Source organism: Pinus tabuliformis, chromosome 5_1 (assembly GCF_031772625.1).
Source record: "Pinus tabuliformis cultivar Carrire ecotype Pingquan chromosome 5_1, CPIR1, whole genome shotgun sequence".
Classification (NCBI taxonomy): Eukaryota; Viridiplantae; Streptophyta; class Pinopsida; order Pinales; family Pinaceae; genus Pinus; species Pinus tabuliformis.
This window is the reverse complement of record NC_142305.1, coordinates 99,729,930-99,747,193: the sequence shown is the minus strand read 5'-3', so window position 1 is coordinate 99,747,193 and position 17,264 is coordinate 99,729,930. Positions and strand designations below refer to the sequence as shown.

Here is a 17,264-nt window from a genome sequence, read left to right as displayed (position 1 = left end):
ATAACAACAAGTATGAACTATACAGAAACTGTTTATTTTATATATATTGATGCATATGTTATAATGTGTGGACAAGTGTTTACGTTGCAAATAACAACATTACCAAAATGACCACGTGATGACAAAAACTTCAGAACAATTAAGGCTCAATGAGATTTCATGATAGGGTATTGACTCTAGTCCCACTAGGAGGGGTGGAGGTATTGCTCACCTTTTATCCTAAAAAACCTGGAGTCATGGGAGGATTATGCGAATCACGCTCCCCTAGATGTGTGATGATGACTACTGGATGCCTACTAGGAAATCAGGTCGATATAGTCATCGCTATCAGCCTCGAGGTGTATGAATGGTTAGATCGGTGTAACTGACGCCATGACATATTCCAGTAGAGGACGGATAGGATGAAGTGAAAAATTCTTGATAAACAGAAATATGTGTATAAATATTTTATTAAAAAGATGAATTGACAGATGATGCTGTTTACAATGGGGTTCCTGGCTTATATATCGCCATGGGCACCCTTTGGGAAAGGGCATGATCTTGTGATCGTGCCCTTTCGTCTAATTAAACCTAAAAATTAAATAATAACCTAAAATTAACTAATTTTTTACATAACATTGCCTTCCTCTCGAAAGAATGCTTTGTCCTCAAAGCATACGTAACGACAGATGTTGTTGACAAAATGCTTCATTCTCCCTAGAAGCGTCTTTTTCGGGTAAGTTCTTCCACTTGATTGATAAACAGAAATATGTGTATAAATATTTTGTTAAAATGATGAATTGACAGATGCATGAACCCAGCAGTGGATGGATGCGTGAAACCAGCACAGGCGAGAGGTTTCGACCGCTCTGATACCAATGAAGTGAAAACTTCTTGATAAACAGAAATATTTGTATAAATATTTTGTTAAAAAGATGAATTGACAGATGATGCTGTTTACAATGGGGTTCCTGGCTTATATACTGCCATGGGCACCCTTTGGGAAAGGGCATGATCTTATGATCGTGCCCTTTCGTCTAATTAAACCTAAAAATTAAATAATAATCTAAAATTAACTAATTTTTTACATAACATAGGATGGGAACGAAAGAGATTAGGAAAGATAGGATGATTTTGGAATAGCTTGGGAACCCAACTGAGACAGGGTATAACTATTAAAGTCGAAAACCTATAAATGTTCAAAACATAATTTTTGTAGTGTCCTCACATTAAACATAAATTATATTAATCATTAAATAATTACTAATATACTATATAAAAACCTAACTTCGGGACGAAGTTTTCTGAAGGAGTGTATGTAATGACCCATCTACCAGTATAAATGAAATGTGAATTATTAGCATGCAGACGATGCATGCATATGATAGTTACACATGCATGCGTCGCCTACACTGCACTAGTAGTCATATTAAATTATGAAGACATTCTAAGCGTAGGATAAATGATGTAATTGTTGAAGATATTAAATAAATATCTAACTCACAAAAAATATATACTAGAATATGTATTTTAGTATGTGTCGTTATCATAATAAGTAACCATAGAACATTATCCAAAGGTTCTAAATATAAATTACTAAAGTTTTAAAAGGAGCTATATTGTTATAAAAGAAGTAACTTTATACTAAAGGTTAAACATTAAAAGGTATAATATAATAAAATATTAAATAAATATTAATAACAAAAGCATTACGTAAGTGACGAGTATCAATATAAAACATGACTACCTCTTTAATTCACGGTAAGGAGCCACGTAATAAGACAGGGGGCAGACAACCAAGGCAATGAAGGATGAATAAGCAGTGGTTCTAAGAAATAAAATGAGAAGGGAGTAGGACTGAAAGGGGATCTTTTGCTGCTTGGGAGCACAGTATTGAGAGGAGGAAAATTTGTAACAGAAGACAATGAGGAATGAGCCTTAATTGTCCTTGAAGTTTTTGGGCATGGGGGAACAAATTGCATCAATTGAGAAGCATTTTGGATTGAGTACCTAGGTTGTACCCAATTTGGCTAGGAGGTTTTGGTCTTTTGGTAGCGGGAGTGAGAACGGGAGTAATTCTGAAGCATATTCAACCTCAATAAACTAGGTAAGTACTCAACATCAAATTAATGAATTTTGATGTTATGAATTCTGGTTAATTTCTTAAAATAGGTTCCATATTTTGTTAAGGGTAAGTATATGAGTAAATTTAGAGTCTTACATTTCCTCCTTGTGCTCAACTTAGGTCTTGCTGCTCTCTTTTTTTTTTTTAAATTTTCGATTGTATCTATCTTTCCTCTTATGCTAGCTGTTTAGCATCTAGGGGTGTTAAGGATGGTCCCATAGTCCATTGACAACTGGTTGTGCTGTCTAGTCCTATTGATCCATTTCTTGGTCATTTGTTTGACATCAACAAAATTATCTTATCTTATCTGTTAGCATAGATAAACTGTGAATACCCTGTTAACATTCTAGATTTAAAGCATAAGAGTTTAGGTTAAAATTAACATTCTTTTGATTTACAAAACGCCCAAAACCTGCTTTAAATTCATTTTATTTTCACTTTGGAGTGTTGAGAAATCTAGGGCATTAATAGTTAGGTGATTTCTGTTCAATTAGTAACTGATTGTGAGTGCCTTTGACTTCTTTAGATTAGGATCTTCTTTACTTAAGTTATTTTTTCTTCATCAAACAGTTACCAATGCATGAACATAAATAGACAAGAGACACAGAATGTAGGCTATGAGCCAGGGCCAAAACCTCTCACTCTTTGAGAGGAAAATCCGCACAAATTCTTCTTATATAAATTCCAATTGACAAATACCAAGACCAAGACCCTTGACCTATTAACCACTCCAAGACCAAGACACTAGTTCTCTGTCTTCTGCTCTTTTCTTCTTCTTGACTCCTCTTCCTCTTCGACCTTCTTAACACTGAGATCATCTCCTCAACGAACTGTAGATACACTAGAGATGGCACTGAAACATGTCAATGTAATGTCACCAAAATGTGACCATTGTAGCAGCACCGAAGCACTGTGACTCCTTCATAGCACCACACAGTGGTCTCCATAATAGCACTGAGTTGTGGTTTCTTCAAAGGACCGAGCTGTAGTATATATACCTCTATCAAACGGTGTTCCTCTGCTGTAGCACTGAGACCCTTATCTCATGAAACCGAACTTCTGTTTAGCCCAAAAATGATCCTCGCTGTCCCTTGAGTTCCTTCTGCAACTTGTCATCCGAATTTGTCTTCTTTTCTTGTCATTGTAATCTCATATACAAATCACAGAGATGTCCGAACTTATCTCTGCACTAGGCCACCCGAATTCAGAGATATCCGAACTTGATTACTGCCACTGTCCACCCGAAAATCTCAGAGATGTATTCGAACTTCACTGTGGAAATGCAAAGACCCCAGCCATGTATATATAGTTGTTGATCCATATAAATAAGCTGACCTGTGATCTCGAACCGGTGTGTCTCCAAATAGGTGAGCCGGCATGAGTTTGTTACTTCATCTTGAAGCCGACTTGCAGAGGAGAAACAAGTGCTTGTCTTGGAGGGCTATTTGATAATCTTATAGACTAGTATACATTTGTAACATGCCCAAGAAGGGCTCTCCACACATGACATTGAATTTTTTGACTTTAATGACAAATCTTAAGGCTGTCAATGGGCGCCATCTAAAAATAAAATCTCTTGCTCATGAAACCCTTGAAGCAAGCATTACAAAATAATTTTATTTTTGTTCTTTTCAAAAATCACAATTACATGTCATTATGAAGACCGAACCTAGTTACACTTTTCAACATGGAGCTCATGCAATATTGCTACAAATCTGATGTTTCTTATGCATAACAGAAATTGGAGAAGTTGCAAGATGAAAACTCTGTTGAGAAGCCATTTGAGCACAAGCCAATCAAGTTCAGGTTCCCTGATCTAGAGCGGAGTGGACAAACTGTGGTTATGATCAAGAACCTGACATTTGAATATGATGGTAAAGTAAGTATTTATGTCTTTCAATAAATTTATCCATCTACATTGACTGCTATTTTTTTAAATTTCATTTCCTTTTAGATCTCTTCTCATCCTTTGACATCTTGCAATCAGGTCCTATTCAAGAAAGCAAACCTGTTGGTTCAAAGAGGTGAAAAACTTGCTATCATTGGTCCAAATGGATGTGGGAAGACTACGTTGTTGAGTCTGATTATGGGTTATGAAGAGCCTACTCAAGGGCAAGTTCAGCTTGGGGAGCACAATGTTATTCCTAATTATTTTGAGCAAAACCAGGTATTCTTACTGTTTATTTTCTACGTCGTCCGAATTTATTGACAATTTTAATTTCTTTTCCTTTCCAGTTCTTTAACAAGACATGTACGTTTATGTTTATCATCTCACCTTTTTCTGATATCCAGAGACCTACTTTCTTGTTCTTTATACGAGCCCTTTCCTCCTCATATTATTCTCTATTTTATCTGATATATTGTTCATAACTTCAGCTAGTGACCCCGTGTTAATCATTGATGTCTATTACCTCACCTATTTTCCTTATCCAGAAACCTTATTGTTCTCCTCGTTGCATTTCTCTTAATCAGTATGGATAAAGCTAGTTGTTGTAAGTGTGTATTCCGGAACATTCAAGTGGACTTAGAATTTGGCTGTTGACTACTGTTATACATGGCCAGTCCAATTAGAGTTTTTTTTTTTTTTGGATGTATTAATATATGTGAGTGTTCCCAACATAAAGCTCATATTTTGCCAACATTCCCCATTGGATGATAGAGAAAATGCATGACATTGGCCAATTATGTCAAGTTTTGGCCATGCCTACAAAAATATGAATATCCGTAACATTAATTGATGTCATTCCTGTTACACCATAATTTTTATAGGGTGTTCAAGGACCATTTTCACGACACCTTATAGGATGACACTTATGGAATTTCTATGTACCAGTTGCAGATCAGGGGCATTATCATGTTGTACATGTTTTCCCTTGTGCTACCCTTATGGTTTATCTATCCCTTGGCCAAACATGGGGAAGGTGGCATTTATGGAGGATGACCTGGCACAATCTGTTTGTCATGCCCTTTCACTCTCTCCAGCATGTTTAATGGATCGACCATGTTTGTACAATTGGTGGAGGTTGCTTCAACGGCATATCATGTATCTTTATCTTTTTGTAGGTGCTTTTTATGGTTGATCATTATTGAGGAGATTATTTTATTGTTCACCTATAATCATGATGTTCTAGTCATTGCATGGTGGGATCAAGTCTTATTCTTAGTTGTTGTGTCCTTTGTTGAAAAAACCACCTACAAGATAATAATCCTTGTAGGCATTTCGTTAAACACTTAAACTAAACTCTGATTTCTGACTCCAATAAATATGTAGAAGTAATGCATTAAATTCTCGCACATTCAACAACTATTTATGAGCAGAAATACCAATAACTAAGTCTAAAAATCATTTGCAGTGGAAATGAACAGCAAACAGTCATACCATTTGACCAGTGTTCCACGGGGTCGCGTCCCCCCACCTAGGGGTTGAGTTTCCTAGCTCCCTCGCACTCCGGGTACTTGGGGACGAGAGGGGGTCGTTTCCCCACACTCCCAAAAAACAGGGTATGCAAGGAAAATTGAAAGGGGTCGTTTCCTCCATCTTTGGGGTTGTTTCCTCCAATTGGGGTTGTTTCCTAGGCGAAAGGGGTCTTAAGGGGTCTTGAGGGGTTGTTTCCCTAGAAAAAATTCGCATCTTTTTTTTTTTTTTTTATAACTGCAACAAAAAAATCTTATTTTTTAATATTTTTTGACCGACCAGGAAGGGTCTACGTTATGTTCATTCTACATTTCATTTTCTATTTTCTCCTTTGTTGAACTGAACACTACCGCCATCGCCAAGCAGCCTTCTGTCTACTCCTTCATTGAACGGAACATTGTCGCCATCGCTAAGCAGCCTTCTGTCTACTCCTTCGCCATCGCCAAGCAACATTCTGTCTGCTCCTTAGTTGAACAGATTATCTTGAGCAATTATGCTCATGTATCTTTTGATAAGTTCTTATGTCATTTTGACTCTATAAAATTAAAATTTTTGACTCTTGATGTATCAGACTTGACTTTTATAATTTTATTTCAATATTCAGTATCCAATGTTCATAGTTGGAAGTGGAACATCAATATGGTTTAAAGTTTAAAAGTTTAAACATTTATAATTTTATAATTTATTTTCATTGTGCATTGTTAGTAAGTTAGTAGACTAGTAGTTAACTTACATGTATGATGTATGATTATAATTTATATGATAATGATATCAATGATCATGCTTTTCGTCTTAAATTTGTTTCAGTTATATGATTCATCGATTTATATTTTATATTTATAAGTTTTTAAGACCCCGAAGTCCCCCACGTTTCCTAAAAATTGGTGGGGAGCTTTTGCATAGGCCGCTCCTGCGTATCCCCGCTCCTCGCCTCCTTGTCCCGGAAACTTGGTGGAACATTGCATTTGACACAATATTTTTGGGCAATGCCCCAGGAAAACCCCTAAAGGGAAAACTAGTTAGAGAGAGGGAGAAATTTTATTTATCAGAGAAAATAACAACAATACAACCTCGAAAAATAGTGCTCATCTACCCTCGAACAACCTTATATTTCGTGCCTCCTCCCTGCAATAAATGTAGCCTAGCTGCCTCGAAAATCACACTGTCCTTGTCTTGAATTCCCTTACAGGCCTTGGAATTTGTGCTGCCTGACTATTGTCTTTACTAATGTACCTGCTGTAATTTGTCCTTCTCTGCTAAACTTCTCCCTTGGCTCTCCTCCTCTTCTCCAAATCTCATGAAGAAGTATTGCCTCTTCACTCCCCCTTCTCCTTTTATAAACTCATTAATTACTAAAACCATTAAATCTTACCACCTCAAGATTAACAGTTGTGACTTAATCTCTCATTGATCACTCAAACTTTATAAAATCACTTTTAGACTTTCTAAAAAGTCACTTTTAGTAATTAAATATAAAAGGTACTTTATCAAATCACTTTACAAAGTTTATCATCTAGAGAGGCAAGCTTCCACATGCTAAGACACCAAGCCAATGTGGAAGTCCTACTAAGTTACACAATCCAACATCCTGTAGCATGTCGGGGTACTTTCTTAGTGATTTTCCTATATATTATTTACTTGTCATTACCATCCCATCATTTTACCTAGGCATCATCTAGTATTTCATCACATTTCACTTTTTACATAGATATAATCTGCATTACATCCATATTCCTTCATATTCCCATTTCTAGAGGGCACATGAGTCATTTCAAGTGAGGGAACTGTTGTCGCCCAGATTGTACAGGCATTGCAACAACACTTAGGGCGGGGGCTGTCACTTTGATATAATCTGCATTACATCCATATTCCATCATATTCCCATTTCTAGAGGGCACATGAGTCATTTTAGGTGAGGGAACTGTTGTCGCCCAGATTGTACAGGCACTGCAACAACACTTAGGACGGGGGTTGTCACTTTGATCCCTGTCCATTCCGTTCTAGCTATCTCCCAACCACAGGCTATGGGGGGTAGTCCCTATGAAATGAGGTGAAGGAAGACAAGTTGGGGACCAACTTGTTTGGGAGACACAGATGGTATTATTGATTAGATTTAGATTTTCTATTATGAGACTAGTGCCTTAATGGAGTCACAAATTCTTGCTTTCTATAAATTGGAACCAAATGACCGGATGGACACCCGTTGCTTGAATGCTTGACTAACCTATATGATATGCAAGACCTAGGACCTATGTGAGATGCAGTGATCTTGGTAAATTTTAATTAGATGCCTAGTCTAAATGTAACCTTTTCCCCAACTGTTTTGAGAAACAATTCTCAAAGTAAGTTGTGAAATGGAAGCCAACGGGAAGCAGGCAGTGGCCTGATTAACGATACCTCCCCCTGTGTTCCACTCACCTAGTGCCTTTGGTGCTGTAGAGACTGTGGCTTTGACGACTGCAAGGTCACTGTGTTAACTACTAGGAGAAATTGAATCTCTCAAGCTAGTGTGAAAAGGGTTGCCCTATATCTCTATCAACCTAGCTTATGCTAGGAGGTAAATTATTAATGCAAGCTAGATCTAGGATGCTAAATGCAAGATGATGAGTGAGGTTATCTTGAATTAAGATTGTTTGAGTTTCTTAAGTACTTAAGTTATGATTACTCTTTATGCCAATAGTACTTAACAACAATGGGAAAAACGATCTTAATACAAGATGAGTGCTTAACGATACAAGTGCAAAATTCAACTATAGGTCAATCCACAAGATGCTTAAGTAAATCAACTTATCCACCAATGATTATCAACACAAGATATTATGCCAATTCAAACTTAGAAGCCCAAGATAACTCTATCAACAAGATTAACTTCAAATTTTGAGTGCAAAGTTAGACAACCTTTAAGACCAAGATGAGATAAGCCAATTTCAGATTTATGATAGTCTATATCAATAGTAATAATTCAGAAATTCCAGACTTTATTAGTGTTATGACAACAATGAGGAAGACACTTTAAATCATGGAATTTTGCTCAACCATGAAACATAAAAATTTCTAATGACCAACAAATGTAAATTAACTTGTTTAGCCCACTTTATGATGAAACAATGTTACTTGGGAGCGGGAGCGACATTTTCAGAAGCTCCCGGTTTGGGAGCGAATCCCAGAGCGTTTTTTATATAATATATATATTTTTTATATTTTGATACATATATGTCAACAAAAACATGTAGAATAATGAATTAGATATAAAAACATAAAAAACATAGATTGAACCATATAACAACAATCATTTAGAAGTTATAATCTTCATCAACCACGTCCACAAGTTAGTAACATAGTAACATACAACATATTAAGTCTCATGATTCATCAATCTTAAAGTTTCAAGCTTTCAAAATTCAATATATAACATTTATCATCATTGATCACCAAAGTTGTACTTGTAAGCTAAGTGTAACCATTACAACAAATAATATTTCACATGAAATGAAATGTTATAAAATGAAATGAAATGAAACAACTTTCAACTTTCATGAAGCATCATATTCATAATTCATTACTAATGAGTTAATCGCCAACTTCAAACTTAAATTGTCATATATTGTTTAAAAAAATATCATAATAAATATGAAAGAGTCAATAGTTATAAAAACTACTAGAAACTAGAAAGAGAAGTAAATCTATTATCTATTTCTTATGCTTGGGCCTCTTGCCACCACGAGAAATGTCTAATTTTTTAGTAATGTTGGAAAATCAGGATCTTTGTCATTAATATCACCCTGTAAGCATTAATATCCAGAGGTATCTTTGTCATTACCTCCCTATCTGTATAGGGATCTTTGTCATTAATATCACCCTCTAAGCATTAACATAAGATAGAAAAAGCATAGCATGTCAAGTCAAGTTTTTGTTTGAGTGATGCGTACATTTTTAGGAGGGTCATGATAGAGGAGTTCAACAACCAATGCCACTAACATCAAGGTACATAGAGGGATTGGTGCTCTTGATTAAATACGAGTTCCATACCCTAATACATGACAAAATTCAATGGAAACTTTGCAATCCCCCAATCCTAAAATTCTAAAAAACTGATAAGTCTACTGGATTTTGAATGAAATCTAAAATTCTAATTTCTCCATATGAAATCCAATGAGGCCGAAACCACTCTCAAACATCCTAAGTCATTTCATGGTAATGTTAAAAATTTAAGTAAAAGGATGAAAATGAAGATTAAGGAGAATGTCACTTTTACTTTAAGAATTTAACATTACCATGAATATCATATCAACACTAGGGACATAGACTTGATCATTAAGCTGCCCCACTCAAAAATTATTTGTTTCTTAAAAAAAAATTGCATTTCGAACATTACTACAAAAAAAAAAAGCAAAAAAGGGAAAATGCTCCCGAAAGGCAGGGAGCGAAAATTTTTTTAGGGAGCGCGCTCCTGAGTCGCTCTCGCTTGGAGCGCGGATTGGGAGCGGGATCGGGGGGGGGGGGGGCGGGCGCTTCCCCACAACACTTTGATGAAGTATTCAGTGATATTTCAGATCTGATATATTTATAACAACAGTAAATAGATCACAGATCAACAAACTAATGAGGCCCAAAATAGTGCCCAAGATGTCCAAAAATAGTAAGATTTCACCAAAACTTGAAAAAATTATTTTTTAGGGCTATTTAGTGGATGTGATTCAAAAATTTCAGATCTGATATATTTATTACAGTAGTAAACAAATGACAGATCAACAATTCAGCAATGCTCAAGACAATCCCCAATATATCCAAAAATAGTAAAATTTTGCTGGAAATTGAAAATTGAAATTTTTGGCTCTCTTTAAGTATTTGATTTAGAAAATTTTGCAGGTTTGATTCAGCAATTTACACAAAAAATTCCAGCAAACAAAAATTTAGATCTAGGTCAAATCCAAGATGCCCAAGTGGCCAAAACTCATGAAAATTAAGATTTTACAATTTTAAGTGATTTTGACTGTTAAATATATGATTTTAGGGTTTAATTGTTGTTGATTTGACTGCTGCAATAAAAAGGTTTAGAGGTCAAACCCTAGGCCCAAGGCCTTGTAAAAACACTTTCCCAAGTGATAAAAATTTTTGGATGAAAATGCCACTTGAAAATCAGAATTTTTGAGCCTCAAGGCCTGCAAAACCAACAAGTATTTAGCTTTAAAAAATTTCAGATAAGGGTTTAGGGCAGATTAGGGCAAAAGAGGCCAAGAAAAGGCAAAACAAGGCTAAGGAAAGCCAATTTGTGGGGATAAAAGGGCTGAAATGATAGATTGGGTGTTGAAATGACGAGGAGGCCAAAAACTGAAAACCCGTGTCTTGATTTTTTTTTTCTCTTGTGGACTTGAATTTTTCTGCCAAATCTTTAGTAAATGTTCCTGCAAAATTTTCTAGAGACTAGATCTTACCCTCAAGGGCTTAGATCTAGCTTTTCTCTCACTTGATTCTTTGATCCAACCTGCAAAAATGAAAATAAAAACACCCAAACCCCAAATATATACAAAATAGATCTAAAACCCCAACCCAAGTTAGAAAAATAATTTACACTTTAAATTACAAACTTATTTTGCAAATTGTACATGGATTTTTAAATAAATTTTGAGAAAATAATTTTTATAGTTTTTTTTCTTGAAAGAATGGCTAAAACGCTTGAGAGAAATTATTGCTCACTATAGCCCTAGCGAAGATTTAATCCACCATATAAAAACTAGGAATCCAAGCAAAATGATCCTTGCTCATAGTCTGTGAACTTGGAGACCAAGGATTGAGTACCTGCAAACACTATGTATTATCTCAAAATATATCAAGTAAAGCACCACATAGGAAGCCCGTAGTCAATACATACCACAAATCAATGAACAAGAACACCTCGAGTTGCACCCCAAAGTTTTTTATTATAGTAGAAAAAATAGTTCCCAGCGGGACAATAATTTACAAAATGCTTCAACAACAATTCTAGCCGGAGTTCAAGATGACTAGAGACTCAACCGACTCTCTAATTTATAGATAAATCCTCCAAATGGAAAAATAACGACTAAATTCTTTGATCCTTGTCAAAATAATCTTGGTCGTTGATAAACACTTCAAGATCTTTTAATGTTGGCCCTTGATTTTTTATTTTTGAGGAATTTTCGAATTTATCATTTATTCCATTTTAATTAGCTCAAAATTAATTATTTTGAGTTAATTTCCTCAAAAAATTGACTTTGATTTAGCCACCAAGGTGGAAGGGTCCAAATTTTCTTGAAAAATACAATATTCCCTTGGTGGAGGACCTTTAAAAATTGACTCTTTTAAGACCCACGAATTTTTCCATTTGGAGAATTTATTTCCTAAGACAATTTAACTTGACTCTAATTAATTAATTTTCTGGTTTAGGATTTAATTTAATTTTGCCAAAAAATTAATTAATTTAGACATGAGGGGATTAATTATTTTTCTAACCCTCTAATACATAGGATTTTCCATTTACAAGACTCAAAGAGAGAATACACATTTGTCTTAGACCCTCAAGACACATAACTCATCTGTGACACACTATGATCTAGTAAACCAAGTGATTTGTAATAAAATAACTAAGCCAATTAGCTTAAATTATTCCCAAACCACTTTTACATCAGACTCGACTAAAAGCTCTAGGACTCGCCTAATAATCTGACAATAAATTTCACCTTAGCTTTGGGGGTTCAAGCTGGAGGGAAAAAACTCTCTTGATTAGCCGCGTCGAAAAACACAGGTAATCGGTGAGGTTAAAAAACCTCCTAGGATGGAATTCGTCATCAAATTATAGGCTTACTTAGCTTGTTACATAGACTTATGGTTTTACTAAGATAATTTACAATATATAGTTTGTAGAATGAGATGACCATGACACATGGATTGCTGATATGTGATCCGATCCTTGCTAAAAAAGTTGGTACTTCCGCTTCCTTGGAACTTTGACAATTTGAGTGCTACAAGAATGAAACTATGGTCAAAACCCTTCCTTCTTCCAAGTCACCCAATAATTCATGCCAAAAATGCCCAAGAAAAACATGCATAAGCACCCGATTACACAATGAAAAACATACCTTTTGGGTTGGATTGCCACCTTCTAACATACTCTCTCGACAAATGGGTGAGGGGACATCTGACTGATGTAGGGAGCGGAGATAAAATGGCACAATATATCGGCTACATCAGTGGCTGTCAGGGGCAACCAGTTGCCAACTGAAGAGATATATAGGAGAAAAATTCTCCTATGGGGTCACCCACTTTCGGTGGGTAGCAGTCTCTACATATTCTTTCATATAAATCTTTTCTATCTCTCCCTTAAAAGCATCATTTATGTTAAACATTGCCTCCAAAGGCACTAACCTTGCTGGAATCTTATTCGTGGGAAATTGTTCCACTATGTCTATATCATTTTTAGCAAACTCTTAGAAACATTGCATGAATCTAAGAATATGTGCATCATCATCAAATACTTGTCAATTATCCACATTGTCTGGTATGAATGGTCTATGTTGCCGTAAAATCCAGCAAGCCTTGTAGAGGGGTACCCTACAAGGCGATCACTAGACTAAGTAACAACAATAAGGTAGTAGCCCATTGTCACCACAACTACTACCCCTTGCTCTTTATGGATTTTCATCAATGGGAGGAGTCTCGGTATAGAGGTCACCTACAAGAGACATTCTAGGCTTAAAGGTATAAGGTGACACAAAAGGCTTCTAAGGGATGACATAACTTAGGTACAAGGCTCAAGCAATGAAGAAGAGACAATATCACTTCGCTTAGAGAGGCCAAACTAAGGCATGCTAGACCTAGGGTTTGAGTAATAGAGTGGAAAATTGAATGAGCCAAATTCAAGGTACCAAGAAAAGGTTTCCAACAATATATTCTAGCAAGACAATGGCACATGAAACCTTCAAGACACCCTCAAGTTGAAGCTTAACCAAACCAGGGTTTCTCCTAGGGAAAGGTAATTAGGGCAAGATAAATTATGGAGAAAAATGGATGAATTGACCACCAAGGAGGATGATTTTGAGGCAACCTAAAAATCCTTCTTGTTGAATCATTCCACACCTAAAAATTCCTCTTCCAAGCAATTTTGCTACAAGCCCTAATTGAGTTGCTTATCTTTAAGAGGGTCGAATTTAAGAAGAGAGAGAAGACAAAATTCAATTTATGGATAAAAATTGACTTGATCACCAACTAGATAGGGAAGTGCCTAGTCATTGGGTAGATGGAATCTATGGATGCTTAAGATATGCTAATCCTTGCAAAGGAATGAGGATATTTTGATGCCCTAGAAACAAAACCCTAATTGTTACCTTTGTGAGGGATCAATATTCTTTTGGGGGAGATAATTAAAAGATTCACCAAGGGGATTGTCATTCACATATTATACATGAGTAATGTATGCAATGATGAGATCTATCTTCTATACAATTTAGCTTCAATAGCAATGGTGCAATAGAAAAGCCCTAGATCATCAATACATTCCATACACTAGACATAAAATAAAAAATTTATCAATAATAAAGCTCACTAACAAGAAAACATGCATGTACAATCCTTTCATTGATCCAAGATAACTTCTCCAAAGATAGGAATATAGCTCCAATAGATAAAATGCTCCATAGTGTTGAAAAGTATTGTAGCTTCAGTCGACATTTTTCATCAAATACACAAAGAAGAAATTAATTATTGGTCAGCTCAAGTTGGCCCAAACAAGCCCTTCAAGTCAACTCCTTGAAAAGTCATCAAGTTGACCATGTTACTGCTCAAACTAGCAGGACTTAGTGTTGAGAAATCTAGGGCATCGAGATTAGCTAATTTCTCATAGTTAGATAACTGCTTGTGAATGATTTTTACTTCTTGATTAGGATCTTTTTTCACTTATGTTATTATAATGTTATTCTTCATCAAACAACTACCAAGCATAAACCATAAAGATACGAGACATAGAATATAGGCTATCAACCAGAGCCAAAACCTCTCACTCCTGAGAGGAAAACCCGAATAAATTCTTCTTCTTATAGAGATTCCTATTGATTTGGCGTAGCATCGGATGTGCTCTAGCCACGAAATTTGGTGGAGAGGTTGGGACACATGAGATCTCCAATATCCAGAAAGGGTTTGGGCAGATTCTAAACAGATCAAGAGATATTAAAATAATTAATATTTTTAATGGAGTCCCTAAGTCTAAACTTAGGGAAAATAAAATATTAATGTGTATTAATATGAATCTGTGTTAGAATGGTACAAAAGACATGGATCAAGCCAAATTTAATCTTAGTCATTGATTAGGGACTTAATCTCGGCTGTTGATATGTCAATGAAAAAAGTATAAGAGGAGGCTTGAGGGTCACTTGGAGAATACACCAGAGTGATCAATCATTCTATTCTCTAGAGCGGGGTTTGCTAAGAGAGATAGAATCAGTGATCGGGAGAGCAGCTGAGGGGCATTGAGTACAGAGAGACAGAGAGGCAGAGATAGTGTCGGGTTAGCAGTAGAGCAGCTAGAGAGAGAGACGCAGGAGTAGCCAGTGCTCATGCAGGGCCACGCAGAGGCAGCTAAGTGCTGCGCAGAGCACCAGAGGGGCCAGCGTAGCTGACGTAGGGCCTCCTGGGGCTGACGCAGGCCAAGATAGGCTGACACAGTGCCAACGTTGGGCTAGGAGAGGCTGACACAGTCCAGATTGGGCAGACGCTGGGGTTTCTGGGGCAGATTGGTGCTAAGTAGCTGCCGGAAGGATTATCCGGGGTTTCAGCCAGTAGATTTGTCAGAAACTGAGAGGTATTATTGCACAGAAATTCTCTGTTGGGTAGGCTAGTTTTAGCACCCAGATTGTACTCTGATATTGCTTAATAAGAAAACCCTCAGATAGCTGCACCGGTTTTCCCACATTGGGTTTTTCTGGGGACATTAGTCCAAAAATAATGGTGTCATGTGGTGTGTTTGTTCTTGTTTCTTTTAGTTGTTGATCTGTAATATGTTGAGCATGCACTAGTGTTTATTTTCAGTGTTTACATTGTAAATAACTTGTTAAGGAAGATAACAAGTAGGTAGGAATAAATCAGATAAAGTGGATGGAGGGTTTCTAACTAAGTAAACTTAGAAACTTCAATATTTCCAATTGACGAATACCAAAACCAAAACCCTTGACCTATTTGCCACTCCAAGACCAAGACACAAACAATCCTTCTGCTCCTTTCTTCTTCTCGGTTACTCTTCAACTTTGGCTTTCTACTTCAGACCTGCACCTTATTTCGACCTCCTTGGAAACCCTAGTTGTAACACTCATGAGAGAGATATATGGTGATCCAATCCCTTAACCTTCTTCGCTTGGACTGTATAGCTATCTTCTCCAACTCGGCTTGCTGATTTGACTTCACAAGTAATCTTGCAGACCTTGGTTCTTCTTGGTTTCTTTTTGCAACATATGCTGCCTCCTTTCTTCGCACGTGTGACAAGAAATAACCCTAACAAAGTCCCAAATCACTCCAAAAGACTTCGCTGTTCCTTTTCCTTACTTCGTTGGTTGTAGGACCATCTTCGTTGACCTTTTTCGCACTTCTGTTTTAGACCTATGCTTCATCAAAATTCTGTGATTTGAACTGGGGCCGAGTTGCCTATTTATAGTGGTTTCCCCCTCAAATTAGCTGACTTGAAAAGGGTGAGCCGACATGTGTGTTGGAGGAGTTTATTAATTCTGTCTTGAAGCCGACATGCTAGGAGATGCTTGTGCTTGTCTTGGAGGGTCTTTTGATTCCTTTAATGACTTATACAAATGTGTAACTTGCCCAAGAAGGCTCCTTCATACATGACATAGACTTAAATTGACTTTTATGACAAATCCTAAAGGCTCACAATGGGAGCCATCACTAAAATAAAATTCCTTGCTCATGAAATCCATGAGACAAGCATAATAATAATTTTATTTTTCTTTTTTTCATCAAATTACATTAAATCACAATTACACATGTCATTATGAAGACTGAACCTAGTTACACTTTCCAACACCCCCTCTTAACTAGGGAGTTATTCATAATGGTACTTGGTCATTCTCAATCTAAAGAATTTCTCATAAGAAGAGTCATATTGGTAACCCATCTCTGTAGCATCGTATCAACCAACATTGTCACATAGCAAGGCCTTGACTAAGAACTCTATCTATCCACGAGATCTAAGCACAATGCTAGTGAGACCAATGATGTATAGACACCCTCATCATTGTCTCTCTCAGAACATGCCAAACCCGGGTTCTCAGGGTGTGTTCCACTAGGACTATTCTTATCTTGGATTCCCAGTCCTCACATATATCGGTCCTCTACGACTACTTTTATCTTGGATGCACTAACTCATCCTCAAAGAGTATTAGGTGTCAGATGTTTACTCAATCCTCCATTCTGTCTTCCTAAGTGAAAATAAGAATGATGTGTCTACCTCTCCCTCTTAATTAGGGAGGACATATCTATTCCAATAAAGGAATGTACTCATTCCTACGGAAGCAATGTACCTAAGCTCCCTCTTGGCTTAGGAATTTTGCTTCCAATTTTCTACCAAGTAAGAAACTTGTTTTTCAGGCTCCCTCTTAATTAGGGACCTACAACAGCTCCTCAAGTGGAGATGATGGGACAACCAACTGCTTGAAGAACTGCTCTTCACGATGTCATGAACTTCTTTTCGTTATCTAGGAGTCTTCATGTTTGGGACTTCTTCATGGGCAC

General features: G+C 36.6%; 1 protein-coding gene across 2 annotated transcripts in view; it reads left to right on the top strand.

Moving 5' to 3' along the window:
- The window catches only part of LOC149163626 (ABC transporter F family member 5-like), a 294,737-nt gene that overhangs the window by 65,769 nt on the left and 211,704 nt on the right, over nucleotides 1–17,264 (top strand). For both annotated transcript variants that reach the window (XM_089431790.1, XM_089431789.1), the window contains exons 3-4: nucleotides 3,843–3,983; nucleotides 4,092–4,271. In XM_089431790.1, the coding sequence (XP_089287916.1) occupies nucleotides 3,843–3,983; nucleotides 4,092–4,271 (321 nt within the window). The remainder of the gene's footprint in view (nucleotides 1–3,842; nucleotides 3,984–4,091; nucleotides 4,272–17,264) is intronic.